The 23,053-nt window shown below is 40.8% G+C and overlaps 2 protein-coding genes across 3 annotated transcripts; one reads left to right on the top strand and one right to left on the bottom strand.

The window, feature by feature from the left end:
- The first annotated feature begins 480 nt into the window (after positions 1–480).
- On the top strand, positions 481–10,260 carry LOC104948668 (secretory carrier-associated membrane protein 1-like). 2 transcript variants are annotated; one of them, XM_010774891.1, is made up of 10 exons: positions 481–699; positions 1,940–2,020; positions 2,200–2,313; positions 2,442–2,453; positions 2,736–2,841; positions 5,902–6,030; positions 6,268–6,427; positions 7,022–7,123; positions 7,209–7,326; positions 7,739–10,260. In XM_010774891.1, exons 1-10 carry the CDS (start codon positions 643–645, stop codon positions 7,898–7,900), a joined length of 1,041 nt encoding a protein of 346 aa, XP_010773193.1. In that variant the 5' UTR covers positions 481–642; the 3' UTR covers positions 7,901–10,260. The 2 variants fall into 2 exon arrangements, with proteins under 2 accessions (XP_010773193.1, XP_010773194.1); XM_010774892.1 differs by lacking the exon at positions 2,442–2,453.
- Positions 10,261–10,496: 236 nt separating this feature from the next.
- LOC104948667 (lipoma HMGIC fusion partner-like 2 protein) lies at positions 10,497–21,963 on the bottom strand. The gene is made up of 3 exons (XM_010774890.1): positions 21,788–21,963; positions 13,293–13,993; positions 10,497–12,230 (listed from the first exon to the last, which is right to left on the bottom strand). Exons 2-3 carry the CDS (start codon positions 13,702–13,704, stop codon positions 11,974–11,976), a joined length of 669 nt encoding a protein of 222 aa, XP_010773192.1. The 5' UTR covers positions 13,705–13,993; positions 21,788–21,963; the 3' UTR covers positions 10,497–11,973.
- Positions 21,964–23,053: the final 1,090 nt, after the last annotated feature.

Below are 23,053 nucleotides of genomic sequence, written 5' to 3'. Positions count from 1 at the left end.
AACAAACAAATTGTGGGACCAGGCAGTAATCCAGCTAATGAGGCCTGATTGATTTTTGTGTCTGAGGGAATAAAGAAAATGCCATGTAATGCTTTGTGCACTGTACTTGTTGTAAACTTGGAGGCAGGATAGGTGGGCCTGCAACACTCACAGATGGTGGGAGATGGTAGTGGAGGACGTCAATAGGGGCCCAAAATTAAAGAAGAATTACAAAAAATGACAATCATGATTGAATGAGAAAGTATCCGACAAGTCAATATTATATATTCCAATCTAATCCTCAGTTTTAATAATAAATATGATTTTTATATGTGAGAAAGCGAGACAAAAGGGCATATTATTCTTATACATAATTCACTGTGATGTACTTTCCATACACAGTTCATGGATGTTCTGTACCTGTCAAGACGTCATGCTGTCCGCGATGCTGAAGCAGTGACGTAGGAAGTTGACGCTCATCACGCATCCGCTCCTGCCATTTTTGTGCTACTGGCTAGCTTGCTTAGCAAGGGGTCTCCATCAGCAGGAGGCGGAGAAAGACAGCGGGCAAACAGAGAGAGCAGTCGAATCAAGAGACTGAACCTTACCTGGAGAACCGGGGGGCTCTTCCACACAGGAAACAGTTATTAGAAAGGCTGTACAATGTCCGATTTTGACAGCAACCCGTTCGCAGACCCGGACTTCAGCAATCCCTTTCAGGTAGCCAACTGAGCCATCTAGCCTGCTATCCTACATACGCTTCATAACCCAATGAGGCCAGTCTTAGGTTAGCATCCCTGCTATCTGTCCAAGCTATTTAGCTAGAGCTTTCCCTGGGAAGCAGAACAAGCTAATCCTCATTCATAATATTCATCTCATCACTGACACGGTATATGGCAGCTCACTTAGTAAACGAGGCAGTAAAGGCTCAGCTAACAATCTGTTGCGGAGGATGTTTGTTATCAACGTTGCGATAAATGTATATAGCAACTAAGAACAAAGACACATGATGTTAGCTAGCTAGATGCCCACCGTCAGTGAACACTTGCTGTCACCTGCTAGCTTGGTAAATAAGTTTGATAACTGAATAGTTACCTCTCTTATGAGCATTGTATGCTTAGAATTATATCCAAATCTCACTGGCACGCAGGTCTTGGACATTTAAACGTGTTATTGGAGTTCTATATAAAACACATCAGTGCTCTAATTCAAACATAAACATCGCACACAACATTGACTAAAACATTGACTTCCTACTCATCTTATTGTGGCATAATATAAAAGGGTAATTTCTCTACATCTTACATATCTGATCGTACAGAAAAGGCTAGGCTGTTTTGTATTGTAGGCTAGATGGAGGCAACAAGCTGTTTCTTTGGGCTATAGTTGAGTTGATCTTACCTTCAACCAAGACAGTCTGCTGCTCTTCATCCTAACAGCACACCTGAGTGGGTGATTTAAATGTTAAGTCCCTCCCCTGCAGGTGTGGTAACCAGTGGGTGGAGTCTTGGTTGGAATGAAAACCAGTCAACTGTTGGCTCTTCATGTCACTTGGTGCACCACCTTAAACTTCCATAACCTTACACCACCATAACCTTACACTGCTATAACCTTACACTACCATAACCTTACATTACCACAACCTGACACTAGCAAAGACTGTCCTCCCTAGCAAACATGTCCCTGGTGTTTCCCAGTTCCCCTCCTGATCCCATTCCTAAAGTCTTAAATGGCCGCAATATCAAGACCAATTTACATTGTTTATTAGGTTATTATTTGTATTGTGTTGCATTTAAACCTTAGTCTCTGGTTCCACCTTACCTGCTGTCAACACAACATTAATAACTGACAAGAACAAGTGAATTACTGGACCAAGTGTTTATGCGGTCATCTAAAAACTACAATATATAAGCGTTTTGGTTGTAGTAGTACCCATCATGGTCCCTTTTCTGTCCTGTAGGATCCCTCAGTGACTCAGGTGACCCGGTCTGCCCCTCCTGGTGGTCTGGAGGAGTATAATCCCTTCACAGATGCCAAAACGGTCAGCTTTACTAAATGATTACAAGTTGTTTCTGTGCTTATTAACCTCATTTTATCCACTACCCTACTTCTCCCTTCAGCTACAAAGTGACAAAAAATAACTGTGGCCTAATTACACTTTAAATTTGCTGTCTGTCTTAAGGTTGCACATATATTAAAATAGTCCATGCTGGTTTACAGGCGGCCCCTGGGAATGCTCCCAAAGCGACTCCTGTACCTTCCCAGCAGAACACACAACCTGCCATCATGAAACCCACAGAGGAGCCGCCAGCCTACTCACAGCAACAGAGTCAGGTACTTGTTTATGTATTGAATCGCCTGCAGTTTTATAGCATATTTACAGTCACTCTTTATCTTTTAGTTTCTGGTTCACATTTCTTAATTCCCGTCATTCTTTCATCTGTTCTCTGACGGCCCAACAGCGGCGCAATGAGGTACTGTCTACCATCTTAAGAATTGTGTCTTTGTCTTGACTAGTGTGAATTCAGAACTTTCCCCAGCTTTTCTCATGCTGTTTAAATGTAGAGATAGGTTGAGAAAAAGCGTGAACCACAATAACACCTTGCCTTTCCAATTATAACCCCTTTGTTCCTACTTCTCAAACTAGCAGACCCCTGAGCTTACCTAAGTGGAAAAATACCTTAACTACTTACCTGAGTGGATATCATACCTCCTCAGATGTTGGACAGTCACTTTAACAAGTATTTCTGTGTCAGGACCAAGCACGTGTTCAGGCGGAGTTGTTGAGAAGGCAGGAGGTGCTGGAGAAGAAAGCGGCAGAGCTCGATCGTCGGGAGAGAGAACTCCAGTCCCACGGAGGAGGTCAGTCAGTTTATCTACTACTAACTCATCAACCTCAGTCTGAAGGCTCATCCCAATAAAAGCTTGGTTAATGACAATGTTTAGACTCAGAAAGTGGATGTGTTACCATAGCAACAACATCCTTTGTTTCTATTTGTGATTAACAGCATATCTGTGAGTCATATATTACATTCAATACAAACATCAAACTGTGTTTCTTTAGACTGAGGGTCCATACAAAGTGGCTTTTTTTTTCTTTTTTTTTATCAATGAGGATAGAACGTATATTGAGTATTTTTATACGTTTTTTTTACGTTCAGCTGATATAAGCCCTACTTGTTGAATATACCATAACTTTTCAGAAAGGCCCTGGTGTAGTCACTGATTTGTTTGTCAATATATTGTTGTCATAGAAACAAAACTCACATTTATTAGGGTTTAAGTAATGGCAGTGTCAACAGTGCAAATGTAAAATTAAACTTCACGGTAAAGCATTATTAGGCATTTTCTCTGAAGCGAATTATTGCATATATAATACTTGGATTTTGATGCAAAATACCTCTGTCATTAATGTTAGGGTTACCTTTAAGACTCACGGTAGTCATGTCATGATGTCATGAATGAGAAGAGAAAACTTGTGTTGTAAAACAAAAGGAAAGTAGGTTCTATCTCACACAGGCTCCACCCTCTACTGGACTCTATGGGTACTACTCTCATCAATGATACGCGAGCGTTCACACACTGAAGTTGTATAAACGTAGCCAGCCAATCAGGGCGAGCCTACCTGAATGCTCGCGCAGGTCCACAGTATATAAGGCGCTACGCCTCCTGACTGTCATCCTTTTTTCTTCAGCGAGCAGGACAACACCTGACAGAGAAAAGTAAAACGTTTGAAAGAAGAAGAAAGAAGTTATCGTACCTTCATGGAGTCGTCACTTCTAGAGACCCGGGCCTGTCCTTCGTGCCCTGGCTTAATAGCGGGCGCCGATCATAGGCGGCACGTGAGGCTCAAGTTTGGGAAGGCTAAATAACTTTTTTTTACCTGACGCTGCCCGCCCCCAGCGTCTATTGTTATGGAAATCTTAGACCTAGTCAATACTGTGGAGATATACAATTAGAATGATCAATCAATAAACTGGTGAAACAAACAGAGTTGTCTTTCTGGATCTTTATTGGAGGCGCCTCGAAGGCACAAGTCTCACAGAGTACAGGGTAGTCTGCAGGAGTGTGCGCAATAGTCACAGAATTGCAAAGCTTATATACAAGATAGGGCGGGCAGACAGAGTTTTTGTGTAGCATGGCGGAACGCCTCAGAAATCTGCTTTCACACGGATTTCTCATATTGTTATTAGACACCTGTGTCCTTGAGCTGTAGAAAGTATAATGGTTATCAGAATATGGAAGTTCAAACTTTGTGTGAAGAGGAGTAGTTTCAACATAGTCTGCCAAATCAGCTCTGTGGCCTTGAAGCGCTTGAGAATAATAACCCTCATTAGAGACAACAGATGAAACAGCAAATATGAAGAAATGGTACAGTAGTGTTAGACAATGCTTTCAGAAGCATTTGGTTTTACCATATAAGGTAACATAAGAAATTGCCACTACACTATAGAAAAGAGATCAACTCAGTGAAAGCAACGGCTGCTGACCAACGAGCTCAGTGTGCAGAGTTTAAATCTATCAAGTCATATTACAGGATAAAGGAAATACAGTTTAAACTGCCGTTGCAGAGAAGACGCCGACGTGTCGCACTTATCATTCATATCACACTGATATCACATCATCAATCAGATCATCGATCATATAATATCACAATATTTCCTTATCTGAGTCAGCTGAGCCGTAACTGGCCGTGCAACACTTACAGTGTCACATACTGTATGCAGAAGTATTATTTTAAGCAACACATTAAGTTGACGAAACACTCAACTCAAATGTAATTAAAGTCAGATGCACTCGTGTCTTAGATGGGGCAGTATATCATAAAACTGTTGTACGCTTTCAAACACTCTGTAGTTTATTTATTATTTTTAACCAGTTGTTCTATATTCACCTTGCAGGTGCAACTATGTGGCTTGTATCCTGGATTATATGTTTAAGTCATGGATGTTTAAAGTTCATATTTTTTTAATATTAGTTTACTTTTCATTAATGAAGTATGACGCTGCGCTGTCAGTACACTTGTCCCTGTTTGTGATTGGTCAAATGTAGCTAACCCCGCCCCTTTCACGTGAACGCGCTCTCAGCTGGAGAGAGAAACCCTGGCTTGATTTACCGAGTTGATAACCAGCGTCGTAGGACCGCTTAGCGAGATCTCGTTTGTTAGGGTTAGTTAAGATAACTCAAACATATCCAGGGTCTGTTGAACTGGCTTCGTAGTACAGTATTTTACCAGGATGCTGTGACAAAAATATTTGGGAAGGCTTAGCCTTCCCTAGCCTACAGTACCCGCCGCCCCTGGTTACGTATTGTAACAAGCACAGGCGGAGCCCTCTACCTAGGGGCCCTGTCTTTCCTAGGCTCGCTGAAGAGGGTGTAGGATGACAGTCAGGAGGCGTAGCGCCTTATATACTGTGGGCCTGCACGCGCATTCAGGTTGGCTCGCCCTGGGCTGGCTACGTTTATACAACTTCAGTGTGTGAACGCTCGCATATCATTGATGAGAGTAGTACCCATAGAGTCCAGTAGAGGGTGGAGCCTGTGTGAGATAGAACTAGGGTTACAATACGTAACCCCCCGTTTTCTACAAAGGGTTGCTAATCTAATTAAGGCATCAAAATACCCAGGCGATTTCGAATAAAAAAAGTGACAAAGATTTTACTCACACTCATGCATTAATATTTGTTTGCATATTTCAGGTTATATGCCGTAATCACAATGCTTTAGATTTAACCAAAAAATTGCAAAATACAGGTTTTCTATGTATTTTTTCATTTGCAGATTGTACTATACACTGTACATTTTGTTTCTATCGTTGTACACACACATGTTGCTTCAAAGTATTATACTTCATAGTATAACATCTAACTCTTATTCTTTACATTGCTTATCATTAAAACACTGTTGCCTTTGTCCACACAGGGCGTAAGAACAACTGGCCTCCACTGCCAGAGAAGTTCCCTGTTGGTCCATGTTTCTACCACGACATTGCAGTGGACATTCCTGTAGAGTTCCAAAAGACCGTGAAGATCATGTACAAGCTTTGGATGTGTAAGTGGAACACCCAACACACCCCTAATGAGCTGTATTGCCTCCTATACCTGTGACCTGTGATCACACTTGGCTTCTCTTCAATGCAATATATGGGATTGTGAGACTGCATTGAATTTGGACATTAAACACACGAGCACATCAACAACAAGGACATTAGAAAAAATAAATATGTGTAATTATGCTGAGAATAAATTATGATTAACCGTGTCTTTTATTTTGTTGTTTTTCTCCCAGTCCATGCATGCACGCTCTTTGTGAACATGTTCGGCTGCCTGGCCTGGTTCTGTGTGGATACATCTCGCGGTGTAGATTTTGGCTTGGCCATGCTATGGTTCCTGCTGTTCACTCCCTGTTCCTTTGTCTGCTGGTACAGACCGCTTTACGGGGCTTTTAGGTAAGCAGATACATGGAAAATAACATTGAGATTATTATTATTATTATTATTAGAGAACAGTTCTCTGTGCACAGCCATGATGTGTGCAAATGAAGCTTAGCAGTATGTGATCCAAGTATGAATAAAAATAGAAAAAAGCAGTGGCTATTTGACCTTAATATGCTCTTACTTCTTGAGGTTATTGATGCTCATTCTTTATCCTCTTCTTTTTTTCCAACTCTATAATGAAGTACCAAGTTAAAGGTAGGGTAGGTAATTCACTTCAGAAACACTTTTTGTTATATTCCATGGAATGCTCTTAACATCCCGATAGCAATGAATAAATTAAAAGCTTTGAGAATAAATATATACAAATATTTCATCTGTGGAAGCGGTGGCGCTGTAAAAAGCACGACTGATTGCCTTCAACAGCCTTCCATCTCTTGTGTACTTTCAAATTCTAGCTTACTCGTGCTGGTTTCTCCATTCTTACCTACCCTACCTTTAAGACATGAATAAAGCCAGACCTTCAGACATCAATTCCTGTTTAATGAACAATGCCTCTTTTTATTTAATATCCCACTCTTACTACCTTGTTCTCTGTGTCCTCTACAGGAGTGACAGTTCATTCCGCTTCTTTGTCTTCTTCTTCATCTATATCTGTCAGTTTGGCGTTCACGTTTTACAAAGTATTGGCATCGCTGGCTGGGGTACATGGTTAGTAATTGTGCCTTTACTGATTCTGTAACTCTATGAGTAAGTGCTAAAGATTACTTACATTGTTATTGTTTTGTTTTGGTAGTGGTTGGATCGCAGCTTTAACTGGTCTGAACATCAACATCCCAGTGGGCATCATCATGGTGCTGATCTCAGCTCTGTTCACTGCGCTGTCCGTGGGATCACTCATCATGTTTAAAAGGGTAACACAATCACACAAAATACATATCAGCGCTGGCTGCGTTTCTACCTGAATAGCTAGCATCTCATTATTGGAGACTGCCCATGATAATAAAGTTAAAATATATGCAAATAAGTTAAACACCATTGCTATCAACACTATAAATAAATGTTTGAATAGAGAGTGGGGAGATGCACTCTGACTAACAAGCTGACTGCATTATGAAATGTGAGTGCAAGCAGGCAAAAGTGACAAGAATAAACAGAATACTGTGCGTCACTACTAATGTTGAGCCAAATGTCAGTGTTGTGATGAGCCAGGAAGTTAAACCTCTGCCTAACTGTATTGTGTTATTCTTCCAAAGGCATGCCGGGAGATTTAATATTACCTGACTTGTATAACGTAACTTATTTATATTTTTCTGCTCTTTCCAGGTGCACGCACTGTATCGTACCACCGGGGCCAGTTTTGAGAAGGCTCAGCAGGAGTTTGCAACTGGGGTCATGTCTAACAAGACCGTCCAGACCGCGGCCGCCAACGCCGCAGCTAATGCTGCAACCAATGCTGCTCGTGGGGCCTTCAAACCTCAGCCATAAACAGAAGCGCCCACATACATGCACACATGCTCACAAATACAAGCATACACTGACACACACAAATGTTGGAGGTGTACAACTCTGGCCTTGCAGGCTCTCAGATCAAATTAATTCTATTTCTGAATGTTGTTATTCTAAGATTGGCCTACACACGTTGCTAAAAAAAAAGTAACCAGAGTTGTCCACCTTCACTTAAGATCCAGTTTTAGTAAAAACTCTCAAGTAGTTGAATCTTCCACAAAGAGACTCAAGATGTGCTCTGAGTGTGTGGGATTTCATAACTCGCTCCTCTTTCCCCGTCCTCCTGTCCCGTTGAGGTGTTTCTAAGTCAGGCAGAGGTTGCAGTTCTAGTATACCTTATTTTTGTCATGGTGATGACCTCCAGTCAGCTTCCTGCCTGGTACATTCAGTATAGATTAATGAAAAGTGATAATATGATCAGGGTGTTTTGCACATAGTTCTGTTTTCTTGGTCACAAAATGAAAGTACAGAGGGTGTTTGTATGGCTGGGCCTGCGCGTGAATGTGTACTTCACTTAACGAGAACTCTTTCATTTAGATCTGAAAGGTTAATCATCCTTGTCCTACATCTGTGCTTCTATTCTGAGATGAATACACTCCTGGTAATTCATATTAGTAAAAGTATTTCAGTACTATTTTATCTAGGACCTTCCTGCAGCCCTTAGCAGTGACTTATTTCTGAAATATTCCCTGTTTGTGAGCTACTTCAAACACCAAAGTGGGATAGCTTCATAAGATTTGATGAAGTGAACTGTGAAGTCAGTACATGTCCCTGTTTGACTGATTGATGATGTTTGGATCTATTAGTGAAGACACACTGAACCCCCAGGTCAGCAGGGTCACCAGTTCTCACCACAAACCCAAAAGAGGGTCAGTCAGATGCTTTCATGGCCAGCTGTAACTAAAAAAGGACAAACATGAGAAATATCCACTTTTCTTTATGTACTTTAGGTTTGGCATTAACAGACTACTGTGTGGCTTCATCTCAGTTGTTTTTGTAGCACTTCACACTGTTTAAAACTAACGCTGCTATGAATCTTGTGCTGTGATTATTCTTTTGGAAAAAGACACATTCATAGGGAAGACGGAGAGAAGTGAACAGCCTTTCTTTGACGATGACATTGGTTTAGATTTTTCTAGAGATTAACCTGCATACATAAAAAAGTTAAACATTGATACTGTGTTTACCTCCACAACATAGCTAACACTCCATTTGCTTTTCTAAAGACAAAAGCAGTCAGTCCAGTTGTTTTTCCTCTGGCATAAGAAGTTTCATATCTAAATTGAACATTTAGTAAGAGAGGATTCAGTGGTATGACTAAATGAATTAATGTATATACAATAATAACAGTGTTATTCAGAACTAAGTTGTACAGAAATATGGACGTGTGTTATTTGTCTCGCTTTAGCACCTCGTAGTGGTGGTGAACGTCTGAAGCTGTGCACGATGACTGGTGATGCCGGTTTTACAAATGTATGGACCGAACATTATAGTGGATGAAATAATCCTGTGAATAGAACCAAGTTGACGATCAATGATTTGTTAGGAAATCAGCCAACGCCTCGAAAGTATTGTTTTTGTTTGTTAATATTCTTGTTTTAAGTTCATTGCACTTTCTTGTTTTACGTTGAACTTAGTGCAAAAGACAAGCGTTTTTATTTATGGTGTAATTTAAGTTGTTTGCATTTTCCATTTTCCGTTTGGTTTGATTTTACATGATGTGTTATGTTTGTGTGGTTTTGTAATGACGTGATCATAGCATCAGCTAGATTTAAGAGTGTTTAATGACTTTGCAACTTGACCCTGCAAGATGTGCTGGAATGGATGAGAATGTGTAGGATTGGTATGAAAGGCCCTAAAGTGTTATTCTGTGCAGAAAAGCTGTGAGAAATCTACCAAATGTCCATATAGATTTGTTTTTAAATCTTGGTTCAGTGTTCCCTTGCCATATTTTACTTTAAGATGTTACTTTTATTTTGCTTCAAACACCCACATGATTCCCATGTGTCTAAAGTTTTGAAAAGTTGTCAAATGAAGCCATGCCACAGAGAGTCATTTCTTGATGTATTTGGGCAAGTTGGTCCGCAGTATAAACGATGTATTTGAAGTTTGCTGACACATCACTGTTTTTGACCCGTGACCATGTTATTTAACTGAATCAGAGAAGAAACCTATTCAAAAAGGGACACTTGTATATTTTGTAAAGTTGAACATTTGATCCCCATTATCAATTACATGTAAAAAGAAAACGTAATGCACTCTTGTCTGGCCTTTGTTGCATGTGAAATAGTTTGAGTTTTGTATATTTATGGTATTAACATGGAATAAAATTTGAAAGAAATATTGATTGACTTATTTCCTGAAAGTTACAGAACTTTTTTTTGTGTAAAAGATTGTCTGAAATATTTGCTTCAGATCAGAGTTAAGTCATCCTTTAAATCCTCTAATTCAAATGTTCTGTTCCGTCTACTCTTCGTCTCTAGGTGTCAGTGTTTCCTTAGCTTGATTTAAAAGGGAAGCAACATGAAAAAAGGAACTGAGAGAAAAATACATGTTTTAAAACTCATCACAGATATATTTAAAGAAGGCCTGGTTTATTTGAGTACAAAGTACAGACAGATCTCTCACACATATCAACCTCTCATACATGCAGCTTTATACAATGTGCCACGGATGCTGTTACCCTTTTGTTAATGTAACAAAACAGAGTACAGTCAACATATACATTTTAGCACAGACAGACTAGAAACGTCTCATCCTCTCAGTCCACTCTCTCTCAAAGCAGACACAATATAGTTGAATTATTGCACATCTTATCTACAAATAATAAAAGTGATCACATGATGTTACATTTACAGCAACTTGATGAAGCAGGGTTAGGAAAGTTATGAAGCAATTTTAAATGAATTGAGAACCAAGTGCAAAATACAATACTCTGATCTCCAAAAGTACCAAACAAAACAGAGAGGTCTGCCCTAATCAAAGCATCACTGAAAACCCATTCATTTACATTCATTTAGCAAAAGCTCAACAAAGCCTTTTTAAAATGTAACCGGTTCTTTGGGCATATTTACAAACCAGATCTCGTCTGTGTGCTGTGTCGTAAGGTAACCTGTGATAATCTCTGGTGCAGCCTTTATCTCGCTTTGAGCAAACATCTCCTCATGAAAGTCCACCATAGAAAAACACATGGCGAGTCTCGGTTCTGTTCACACACTGCAAGTTAATAAGCTTCTAGAGACCCACAAACAATCCATTTAATAGGGAAACCACCTTTAAAGTGAATGATCCCTTAAGTGGCATATGGAAAGTTAGAGAGTCCTGCTGTGCCACACAATCAGATAATAAAGAAGTTTAGAAAACAAAACAGTAAATGTCTGACACACACACACACACACACACACACACACACACACACACACACACACACACACACACACACACACACACACACACACACACACACACACACACACACACACTCCCAAGTCCTTGTTGGGAGTCTAAATGGACACATCTGCTAGTATTCAGTGGTTTGTTACGTTTTGCAGGTGAACCGTGTGAATGAACATTATAAGGACATTATAAACATACGCACTGACTTGTAGTCATTAACCTGTCCACAAAAATGCTAATGACTCATCGACTACCGATTTATTTAACTAATCTCCTGCTTCTCCAGTACAGTGGTTTGTTTATGGCAAAGATCATTAGAAAAATAAACACTATCTTGTTCAAAAACATTGGATACGTCTGCAGGTAATGTTCTTTAGCCTGCTGCTGTACAAGAGCATTTTTGGCAGTTCAACCTGCAGCTGTAGAAGGGAAATATACGTTTTACTTTGTCCATGTTTATCATTAGGTAGGATGATATTGGTAGCGTGATCTGCATATTAACATTTTGTTTTCAGGGCTTCGATCTTTTCAACAACCAGCGATCTCATCATAAAGAAAATTGCAGAAAGAAATGTCTGTTCTCCTCCACTGAGATCTAAAAATGTGTGTAAAAGAGAAAAGACACCAAGGATGGTTTCCCCAGGTTGTTTGAAGGCTCAGAGCAGGCAGATTAGACTCTTCCCTTCTTCAATCTCCTCCTGGACCTTGTCGCTGGAAGTGGCAATCTCAGCCTGTGCAGACAAAACGGCACACAGGAAGGACCCCAGCGTTCCTCCTATCGCGGCGTAGAAGGCCCAGCCTAGGGAACAGAGGGCCGGCCTAAAGGGCAAGGCCTCAGCGCCACAGTAGCTGATCACCTTCTCTGATCCCCAACCAGCAGGGTACAGCATGAGGCCCACCATCAGCAACAGGCCTGGAAGCATAGCAGAGGATGAGACCAGTTGTTTAGTCACGTACACGTAAACATCGGGGAAGAAAGCACAAACAGATCACAGTGCAGCTGGGAACATGGTGACTCAACTCTGGGAAAGAATACATGTATTTTTCAGCTGACAAGCACTTGATTTGTGTTGACAGGAAAGACCCCATTTGACCACATGTCACATAATGATAGATTACCTACTTGACAGACATGAGCAATCAAACACACCTGTGGCCATTGTTGTAGAAATATGAAGGAGACTTGGAGAGGTTTGGTTGGAATATCCAACCTACAACTAGGAACATTTTGAAGGAACGCAACTAGATGATGCCAATTTATGAACGTAGATGTTTCAACTTGTAAACTTAATAACAACACAAGCATTCCCTGAAGGCTAGGCATGATAATACAACCATCATAGGCTTGTATAGACATGTAACCACTATAAACTCTGTGTCCGGGATCCTAGACTATTAGCATTAGCAACGATAAATGCAATCCAGCTGCTCAGCATTTTGAGTTTCTCGATGGCTCTTCCCTACATTTGCTGAGATCAGTCACTGAAAAATACAGGTAGGATTATTGTAGCAACTTCCAATCTATTTCTTTTTTAACTTCTAATTTACTTAACCAACACAAAATATTTGATAATTTTGATCCAGATTTTTGTTTGACATCACATCTTTATATTGCAGAAGTCTGATCTGAGATCCTCATCTTGTTTTGTCTGGAAATAGTTTTCATTCAGTTTGGTGACAACATTATTATAAAATTATAAAAATACATGATATCAGACATATTTCCATTGTATTTTGTGTTCACATAGTCCACCAGCCTTTTTTAAGAAGGACACAATAATTAAATGTCTGAAATTAAGATATATTGCAAAATACTTAAGTTGTTTGCAGTATATACAAATAATGTATATTATTGTAGGTTTCCTGTTGGCCCTGTGGTCGGATATCTCTTTATCTCATTCAAATCTTTCATGTCAACTCCTAATGAACACTTGAAGAAGTTGATGAAAAACATAAACTCAAACGGACATCTCACCTCCGATAGCCTGGAGCAGTCCACAGATGTTGAATATGCTCTTCTTCAGGATGCTCTGGAAGCACAGGCTGAAGATGGAGATACAGGCGACTCCTGCTAGAACTAAGATCCCTGCTGCCAGAAACAACATGGCCGCCTGCCAGAAGCCGCTGGCCACTTCTCCAAATGTCCGAGCGTAGGGCCCGCAGCTCACCCCAATTCCCCGGGCCCCGACACGAAGGCAGCGACTGTACATGCCGAGAGACGGCCGGTACTCCCCCGAGTCCACGCCCGCCCCGCTCGCACTAGAGTCCGAGCGGGGGGATCCCAGCAGCCAATCAGGGCTCATGAAGGCAATAAGCTCAGCAAAGGCCACCACAATGCTGAGTAGTGTCCAGAGCATAGAGCGGCAGGTTACAATAACATGGCACATGATGCTCACTCTTTCTGAGATGGTCACAAAGTAAAAAAATATATAATTCTTGAACCCTTCAACTGACTGATACTGGGGAGTTTAAATTCCTTTACTACAAAGAGAAGGTTCCAGTAGGTTCCCTGTTCTGTTCTTATCCTCTCTGAGCAGATGTTTTTCCTCCTCTCAGTCGGTATTGTTTGCTCTCGCCTCTTCTTCTTCTTTAATGAGGCAAGGTCTGGTCATCGCAAACAGCTACAACGCACCGAAGCAGCTTCCCTCAGCCATGGTAACGTTTGAGAAAGCACACCTATAGACACAGAGACACAAGGTGGTCAGACACAAGCAGAATCTGTAAACATAAAAAGGGGGGATAAGGGGGAGAAATGCCTTACACGATAAGAAGGGTGAACAGCAAATGATTTCCCATCCACCATGAATCATCAAACTCCCTCGTGTTTGTCCTACAGGATGTTTAATGTCTTCCCATGGTAAGCTACTTCATATTCAGCCAGCTGTGAGTGTAGCATGAGCAACACTTTCAGATGTCTGTTGGACGATGAATCATACACAAAACTGCAAGTTTATACTGTCTTCATTTTACTTGTGACTACTGGCCTTTGAGTCATTGATTGTATCTGTAAAATGACAGGAGCCTTGTGTGTTTTGCAACTGAGCAGCTGTCAGCACAGATCAGCGCCGAGCTCTGTTACAGCATGTCACATTTCACAGTAACACACAGGGTAACATGCCAGATCCTAAATGCAGGGGCAAGCACACACGTCACACCAACTGGAGTTCACAATTCAAATTACAGTCTGCATCAAAATCAAATGTCTTTGTTCTTTATTCAACAGCAATCAATACTTGATTACAAAAAAAACTATAACTTGTAACAGATGACTTGAGTGCTCAATGCTGCATGTGTGTCTGAATTTGATTCAGGGTGGAAGTCTGTGTATTTGAGTGAGCGTAAATGAGTCCCAATCAGAGTGACTGTGATACTGTTGCTATGTTATGATACAGTTGCCGTGAGTAAACTGGCCTCGACACAGCTATGGTCTCATGGGAGCACCGAGGCTTTCTAAGAAACCCTCTGATGTCATCATCCAGCATTATCAAACACACAGGAAAGTGTGTGGGATCTGGGTTTAAACACAGCAAGGTTGACTCTGCTGTTATAGCTCTAGTAGTATCTATAGAATCTAATTCAATGATTACCACAGCAAAATGTCTATTTGTTTAATCTCATTTGAGGATTGTTCCTGTTATTAGTTGAGGATTACTTTGTCTTGTGACGTTCCCATCAGCATGAGCATAATTATTTTGTAACAGAGGATGCAGTAAAAAATCTGTGATGATGTACTGATGTATTCTGCTCCGCATGGATTTAGCTATCTTTCCTGCTCTGTAATTAGATGATGTTGTCCATATTCTCAATTCCACCAACAAAGCTCTGTTTTGTCGATCGATTGTCCCATGGGGGGAAACAGCTCTTCCTACTGAAGTAAAGCTCCCTTTCAACTGCTGACAGTGAGGTTTGTAACAGGATATTTTTTCTAGAAAGAGAAATTGCTGTTAACTATAAAATGAAAGAAATTCTTCAAAGCTTTCACATTAAAAGTGAAGGGCAGCTAAACAGATGAGTTGACTGTTATCATGTTAATGCTCTCATTCTAACTGAATGTGTCATTATGTTGGTGATGAAAACTTCTGTCCAAAAACTTTAATTAAAAGTCAGTCTGGTGACCTGAGGGGAATGAATGTGGTATTAGGTTATCCATAACGTGCACGCCTCCAGTCAGGATGGTAAATCATCCCACTACATCTGCAGGGAATGAACACTATCCTGCATGTTGTCTGATATGATCTGAGTCACAATTCCCCGGCCTCAAACTAGGAGCATTATCTCATGCAGCTAAAAGTCTGACTGATTCATCTGAGGCCGGGGTCGAGTAGAAACCAGCAAAACAGAGTCACAGGCATGACAACATCTAAAGAGCTAAGGTATGAGATGTGAAACACTTAAGATGCGGGCATAACTCAGTTCAGCGAGATTTACTCATGTCTGCACTTCACGGTTGTGTTTTCAAGGAGTTCTGCTGTAGTTGTGACAGGTTTGTTGTGCTCCCAGTTTGCTTTGTCTTGAATTTGATATTGATGCCCATCTAACATTCACCGTCAAGTTTGTATCTTACCATCTACTTTGCTCAAGCAGAATATCACAGGAACGTCTCTGCTTAACATTGCTTTATTCTCATTCTACAATTTTGCATCCTAATTCAAGATTTCAAGAACCCTCAGCCAGAATACACTGTCTACATATAATTACCCAGCTTGAAGATAAACTGAGGTACATTTCAGTTTCAACTGAGCTGAATGTTATAGCAGACATGTAAGACACTACAACGACATTATTATCGGCCTACAAAGGCAACGGCTGTAACAAGCAGGAAGCAAACAGGAAGCATTGTTGTATTTCATGATAAACTGCTAAAAAGTCTTTCAATCTGAATTTTCTAGCAAGTTTCCACCAAACTTATAAAAAAATGTTCTGAAGAAACATGTTTGCGTTTGTGTTTCTACTTCCAGGAATGACAGCAACAAGAAATATAATCAGATGTTCATATTTGAACTGTGTTTATGTGTTTGAGGGTGGTTTGGGGTGTGCCCTATTCTATTCTAGTCCATTCCAGGCCTCCTCTCAAAATCATAGCTGTCCTTATTGTCATCAAAGTTTCCATTCAGCAGAAGTTTCAATGGTTTCAACAACAGCTCTCACTCTGCCCGGCCGTCTTTTAGCACTATTTAAAGCAAACCTTAGCATTACAGCAATTACTGATGTTGTGTGTGTGCATCCTGAATAAACATATGTGTGTAAATGCCTATGTTTGTTTGAATGGGTTTTAGTTTTTTAGCCACACTGTGAACAGTTTTGGATTCTCAGTGAACGTTGAGTCTTCTGTTTACAGCAGATTATAGCCCCTCCAGGCTGGGCATGGTGCTCTCGGTTGAGACTACAATGCCCTCAAATTAGCAGTTCTGCCTCTTTAAACTACCGGGATGGAGCCTAAACATGCCTTGTCAAGGTAGTCAGAAGGCACAGTGTGTGATCTCCCCCAGTACTTACAGGAAATATCTTCACTCATACCTCATCACGGCTCTCTGTAGTCTCACAGAGGACTGCACTCAGAGGAAGGGGGAAACAGGAAGGTACTTTTTATTTGTATTAGTGGGGCAAAGAGCAGAGAATTTAGATGAAGTATGTTGTCTTCGAGGATGAACATTATGATTCTAACACCTTCATAACCCAATTAACATATTTATTTTCTATTTAAAGGATCAGTTGTGTTTAAATGCTATATATTAGCTGATCATCTAAATATGAATACATCTTTAGCACTTTTTGGTGTTAAAATCATTTGAGTTTGAGAAATCTGGTGATTTGCTTGTGTGTATGTTTTTGCATGCTTGCATGTGTGTATGTGTGTGTTAGGGTGCATGCTGCTTTGTCATTAAGCGAGCAGAAAGGTCACTACATCCTGAAAGTGATGAATACTTTCCGCTTGTTTGCTGGTTGTTAAACAGACTTCTGGGAAAGTGCTTGAACAGCACTTCCTTGGTAAAGTCAAGTCTTTTTGTGTGTTTAAGTGAGCGCTGAGGGAGGAGTGTTTTACACTTCACATCACAATTATGACTTATTCATAACCCCGCGATCAAGGCGCTGTGGGTGAGAGGTCTCGGCCTCCAAGTTGCTTTTGATAGATATGTATCTTAAAGAACTGTCAGATCTTTTTTACTGCAGCTCTCCATGTGCCTGTGGAGACACCGACATAGATATGCATTATCACTAACACTGACAGGTCATGGGGTCTTGTGTATCTTTCATGAATCCTCCACGATGCTTAGTTAACTGATGATACAGTAGATACTATACAAGATGAAAGGAGTAATGTGGTTCTGCATCTGATCTGGACCGGCTCATTCCCACCATAGACTGTATAAAGATTCCCACACTGTTTTCATGTCCTGACAAAAACCCAAGTGCTGCCACACAGGATTATATTCATGTAGTGAAGGCCTGGAGCCAACTTACACACAGTTCTCCAAACCTTAATTGAGCCGGCCAACATGAACAGTGTCCTTGCTGCTATGAGACAAACTTCCTCTTTTGGAATTCACAAAAAATACAAACCACGGGCCAGCAGCCAGCCATGTGGACTACAGGTGTGGCTGTGAAAACTTTTTGGCCAGGCAGCCCTACAGTATATGCTCAATAACATGTCTACTAATGAAGCGTCAGTTTGAGTGGAGCCCTTTCAAAGCCTCAAAGCATATAAGGGTCAGTCGGTTGGCCGTTGGTTAAAGGAGCCCACTGAGTAGTAAATCTAGAGTAATTGGTCTGAGATATCAGCAAAAGCTCTGGTAGCATGCCAATGTGCTGAGGTAATGAGGGGCCACTGTAGCGTGCTCTTGAGAGTGAAAGTGAATGAGGACTGAAGGTGGGTGGTGCAGAGATCTGAAGCTCAGTTGACCCAGATTGTTCTTCAAAGAGGTGAGACACAGAGTTTGAGATAAACAACTCCATTGATTTACAAAAATAAAACAATTCTGAGAGATGATGGAAATTCTTTTGTTTCTCTATAATGGCAAGAGCGTGTCCCTGTTTAGGAAAATGTATTCAAGCTGTTAGATCCACCGCCCAGATCCGATGACCCCCCAGTTGATCTGGGCTGGGAGGACTCGATTAGCTCATTTTCTCTTGACGCACAGATCCTGTACCAGAGACCTCAAACCAAGGCAATCTGTTCCCCAAGCTGGTCTGCTCTGGTCATGCATCTGGACCAGCCAGGAGGAAGGCCCTCAAACCAAAACCACATAAGAGGCTGCTTCACCATCTTCAGGCTACACACAGCTACACAAACAAAATGTGTATGGTGAGGAAATCACAGGCCACTGAGGGTTTCATTTCCATCAGTATCTCCAAGAATCCAAAAACCTAAGAGATATGAAACAGTCAGAGTTGGGCAGGACCAAACATATCCCTCTTTCATAAAAGAATGCCGTTGAGCTCCAGGTGGAGTGAGGGAGAATGAAGCAATGTAGCTTGAATACTGAACCTCCCACACACCCATTACACACTCAACTCTCAATATCTCAATAAATGTCATAGTCATTGGAAAGGGAAGGCTTCCCATTCCTTATAAAGTATCTGTGCTGGCATGGCAGAGTGGATGATGTAAGAACAGGCAAGCCATAACACCAGTCCGAATAGAGACGCCCATACCCTGCAGAAATGCCTCATGAAATCTCATTTATACCTGCTGAACAACAACAGATCAACAATGTGCTTCAGTTGCCCTTAGCAGTGTGAAAGTAGATCTGTGAACTTAAGAAACCCAAACCATCAGAAGTAGAGAGAACAAAGCCTTTCGAACAAAAGGATGGAACTTGCATGAGGAACTAATGAGTTGTACATCCCTTTGATTGTCACACCGAAGCCTTAAGGTGGCAAACATCCAGCTGCTCTCACAGTGTGCTACACACAGAGGACAGAAGACAAAAGAGTCTTGCAAAACACAACAAACAGACAGAGATACGTTTAGCTCTCTCAATTTTCCCAGATAATGTGAGACAACTCAAGCTGCTATCCTAAAGAGCTCGTTCTTGCTAAGCATAACCATGTGAGCCACTGCTTTGGTAGCCCTCCATAAACGGCGAATAAAAGAGTTGCAAGAGGGAAAATGCTTCCCATGGATAAACACTTACCACAAGTTGTGTGTCTCATAACTTCTGTGAGTGATTGCAGCCATCAAAAGCATATTTGTTTGCTCTGGAGTTAGTTTGGATGTATTTAACAGACCCAGATTAAACACTATAAAACAATTCAAGATGCTTAAAGCCATTAGTTGTTATTCTTTGACTGTGTATTGAGATTAAAGACATGGCAGAAGTTTCAGCTTTCAAATACAACGAGGTGGCTTGAGGTTTTCGATGACAAAAGGGGTCTGTAGAAATGTACACAACAAGTGATGAGCCCTCCACCAGTGTGCTGAAACAATACAACCCACTTTACTGACGCACAAACATATAAATAAATATACAGCCATAAACTGTGAAAGCTGCCATCCTGTGCTCACTTGTCCAAGCTAAAATCGCATCAAAACGCACGACTTCCCTAGAGGAAAGTATCAGCCAAGCCTGTTTGTGTGCATGTGTTTGTGCCAAAAAGCCTGAATAAAATCGGCCCACTTCATCTGGTGCCACTCAACTTAAACAAAGGCTGCACAAAGACATGCCGACGCCGGCCCCCTCACGCACTCTTCAGCTCTCAAAGACATGCCACCGTTGGCCCCGAATGCACTCCCTCATTCTCAAAGGCAGGTCGCTGTGGCCCCTAACCTATTCAATCTGCGCAACACCCCGGCCCCTCACTCCCCGCACTGACTCTGCAGCAAAGCCCCTGAGTGACCCTCGCATTTCACTGACACAAAAACAGGAATTACATGGCCTTGCTATAGCCCATCGTCTTTTCTTACTTGTTTTTAAGATGATGGATGCCAACTTTTCACTTCTTATTTTTCTTAAGAACTCTATACTGTTCCTTAGTGATGTTTGAAGGACCTCACAGGTGTTTTGGTTAATGTTGAATAATTACTAACTTAAAGTTGCTTATACTGGTAGCTGCTGGTTTCCATACAATATAAAAACGTGCAGAAGATCAGTGTACCTCTAATGAAAAGTACTTCTTAGTCTGAAAAAACTGAACTTCAGGATCCATGACAGATCATTTCAAAATTGCAAGATGGAGAGGGACAGTAGTGTCCTAGAAGATAGGAAATTCATCAAGTAACCTAAAACTTCAAATAACTAGTAAGAAACTAAGCAACAATGTGAAGAACTGCCAATGAGTAATACATATTATAACATACAAGGAGTCTTTAATTCTCTGGTAGTTCTAATCATAAATCACGGTCAAGTTCTTCATGGATTCTTCTTCATTAACTTTCTGCTGATGTTCCAAATACAGGGGACGAAATAAATCACAGAAGAGGCATAGTAATCAATGTTTTCTATATCTGGTAAAAATCTCTATAAATCCATTTGACATATAGCCACAAGACAGTTTTTAAAGCATCAACATTTTTCTTTTCACTTTTGAATAAAACCTCCCTCCATCCATTTAGCATTGACAAGTTTGCGCTTGTCAAAACTAATTCTAGGAAAAGGAGGCAGGTGAGAGCAATCCCACTTAGATAATATACAGCACAATTTCATCATAAAATCAGTCCTGGAATGTATTATATTTAATACAAAAACTCTGATTTGTAACAGTATAGAAGTGTAATAGCACTGAATGGGTGGTGATAATTCCCTCCTCTCATCGTGTCACTTTAGTTTGTCCTTGAACTCAGCTAGTATAAACACTGAACCTTTTCCTGGTTTTGTTTGGTTTATGATGTTGCACCACTTCCCCTCTCAGTGCAGTGTGTGTCAGGCAGAGAGCTCCATGGTGGCTCTCACACAGATTGACCTCCTCCCTGCACCTCAAGGACATGGCCTTGTGTGGTGGAAAGAGCAACTTAGAGCAAAAAGGCTGTTGCATGGACATGTGAAAGGTGGATTAAGTAATAATAACAAAAAAATGCTATAGTTAAGGTTCTAGTGGAGGAGATTTCTCTAATTGCTACTGTGCTGTGGTGTCAAATGCTGCAAGATGGTGTCCCTGAACACCAAGTTGTAGAAATGTCACTTTCTCCAAATCCACATTCATCAACTACCTCCATTCAAATTGTATGTAGGTGGCTGCTTCAGCATCTGAATCAATGAAGCATGCACACTTTCTCCATAACAGTTGGGAATACATAGATATGCAAAGAGGAGCTTGACTGAGAAAAAAGTTTAAAGTAGGTGCTCTGACAGTTAGAATAACTTGAACGTCAGCTAGACTTCTTGCATTGAGTATGCCAATCAGAAAAAATACCATTTCGTAAATGACACTTTCAGAAACACGAGTTGAATCTACCAGCCAAAAAGGAGATGTGTGAAATCTTAACGTAAAAGAGCTACATTGTGTTTGCTCATCGCATTGTCTTCTACTCACAGAGCCGACGTGGTGTGATGTTGCAGCCGACGTGAAGGAGCCGTCCTCTGTTTTGAACCGCTGCTGTGTTCCCGGTGCAGCCCAGCGCTCACTCACTCCAGGCTCCTTTCTTCAGGACGTTTTCTCTTTCCTTCTCCCCTCACATAGAGCCATCCCACCACCGTCTGACGTCGCCCTTTCTCCCCTTCTCTCCTCCCTCGCACTTCTCCCTTCCCCCACTCCGTTTGTCAGAGAGAAAGAAGAATACAAGTTGCGAAGATGATGTCAAAGATGATGACGACTTCCTGAAACGCGACTTCCCAAAAACTCCATGAAACTTATCCAGGCTAATTTAGTCACGCTTTTTTTTCAGCTTTTTCTCAGTTTCAAGTTCTCCTTTTTTTCCAGTGTTGCCTACTTATAAGTAAGCTGACAATGCATTTTCTCACAGGTCAAAGGCAAAAGTAAGATTCTGAAAAACTTCAAAGCAACATCCTTTAAATATGAATGATTTGACCTGATTAACTCTTTAAACAATGCCAGGTATAGGTTCTTGAATTTGTATTTAATTATTATTATTTTTCATGTCCATGTGTTTTGATGGCTTTGGATCTAAAACAGTAGTGTCTCCACTGTAGCTTTGTTTAGCTTCATTAGGCAGCACTAAGTAACAAGAGAACACACTTCATTATTTTTCTTCAAGTGAGGCTCCAGAAACATTTTAAAATCCTAAACTGTGTCTCCTGTAGAAAATAAACTGTGTTATTTCTTCTTGAGCTACAGACATTAACCACACAGTGAATGTCACTGGGCCCTAACTGCATGTTTTGAAGGATGTGTGTGGCTTGTAAGCAATGGTCAAATGTTGACAGTGATACATTTCTGGAGGAAGTCCATATAGAATCTGTTTAGAGTCACTTGGAATATCAGAATATCCTTACAGACAGGTTTGTTAAACATATTCATGCTTTTATTTTGTGCAGAATGGAAACAATAGTCTTTTCAGCTCTCTGCATTGGCCTCTGGTGTGTTTTGGAATAATGTTTAAAATATTCCTCCTTGTCTATAAGTCTGGTTTAAATCATAAAGCAGTCGGCTTACAGATCCAAGAGTCCAAACTAAAAACATGAAGCAGCAAAATCACAAAATGTAATTCAAATACTGCAGCTGAAGAGGACTTACTTTAAATCTGAATAAACTGGTAAACTCTTCTACTAAAAATGAAATCTTAAAAACGTACTCCTTTATCCTTCTCGCTCCTCTATTTGTTTCTCTTCCTCTTGAACC

Source organism: Notothenia coriiceps, unplaced genomic scaffold (assembly GCF_000735185.1).
Source record: "Notothenia coriiceps isolate Sejong01 unplaced genomic scaffold, NC01 NC01_scaffold00014819, whole genome shotgun sequence".
NCBI classification, from domain to species: domain Eukaryota; kingdom Metazoa; phylum Chordata; class Actinopteri; order Perciformes; family Nototheniidae; genus Notothenia; species Notothenia coriiceps.
Note: the sequence above shows the minus strand (reverse complement) of the source record. Positions and strands in the feature narration are given on the sequence as shown.

What these genes read in the sequence shown, in the direction of transcription:
- LOC104948668 (XM_010774891.1), top strand. Translation starts at nt 643, where the DNA reads ATGTCCGATTTTGACAGCAACCCGTTCGCAGACCCGGACTTCAGCAAT. An exon ending in CCGCTTTACGGGGCTTTTAG is followed by an intron (nt 6,428 to 7,021) that starts GTAAGCAGATAC and finishes TGTCCTCTACAG; the next exon opens with GAGTGACAGTTCATTCCGCT. An exon ending in CACTCATCATGTTTAAAAGG is followed by an intron (nt 7,327 to 7,738) that starts GTAACACAATCA and finishes TGCTCTTTCCAG; the next exon opens with GTGCACGCACTGTATCGTAC.
- LOC104948667 (XM_010774890.1), bottom strand. Translation starts at nt 13,704, where the DNA reads ATGTGCCATGTTATTGTAACCTGCCGCTCTATGCTCTGGACACTACTC. An exon ending in ACTGCTCCAGGCTATCGGAG is followed by an intron (nt 12,231 to 13,292) that starts GTGAGATGTCCG and finishes CTATGCTTCCAG; the next exon opens with GCCTGTTGCTGATGGTGGGC.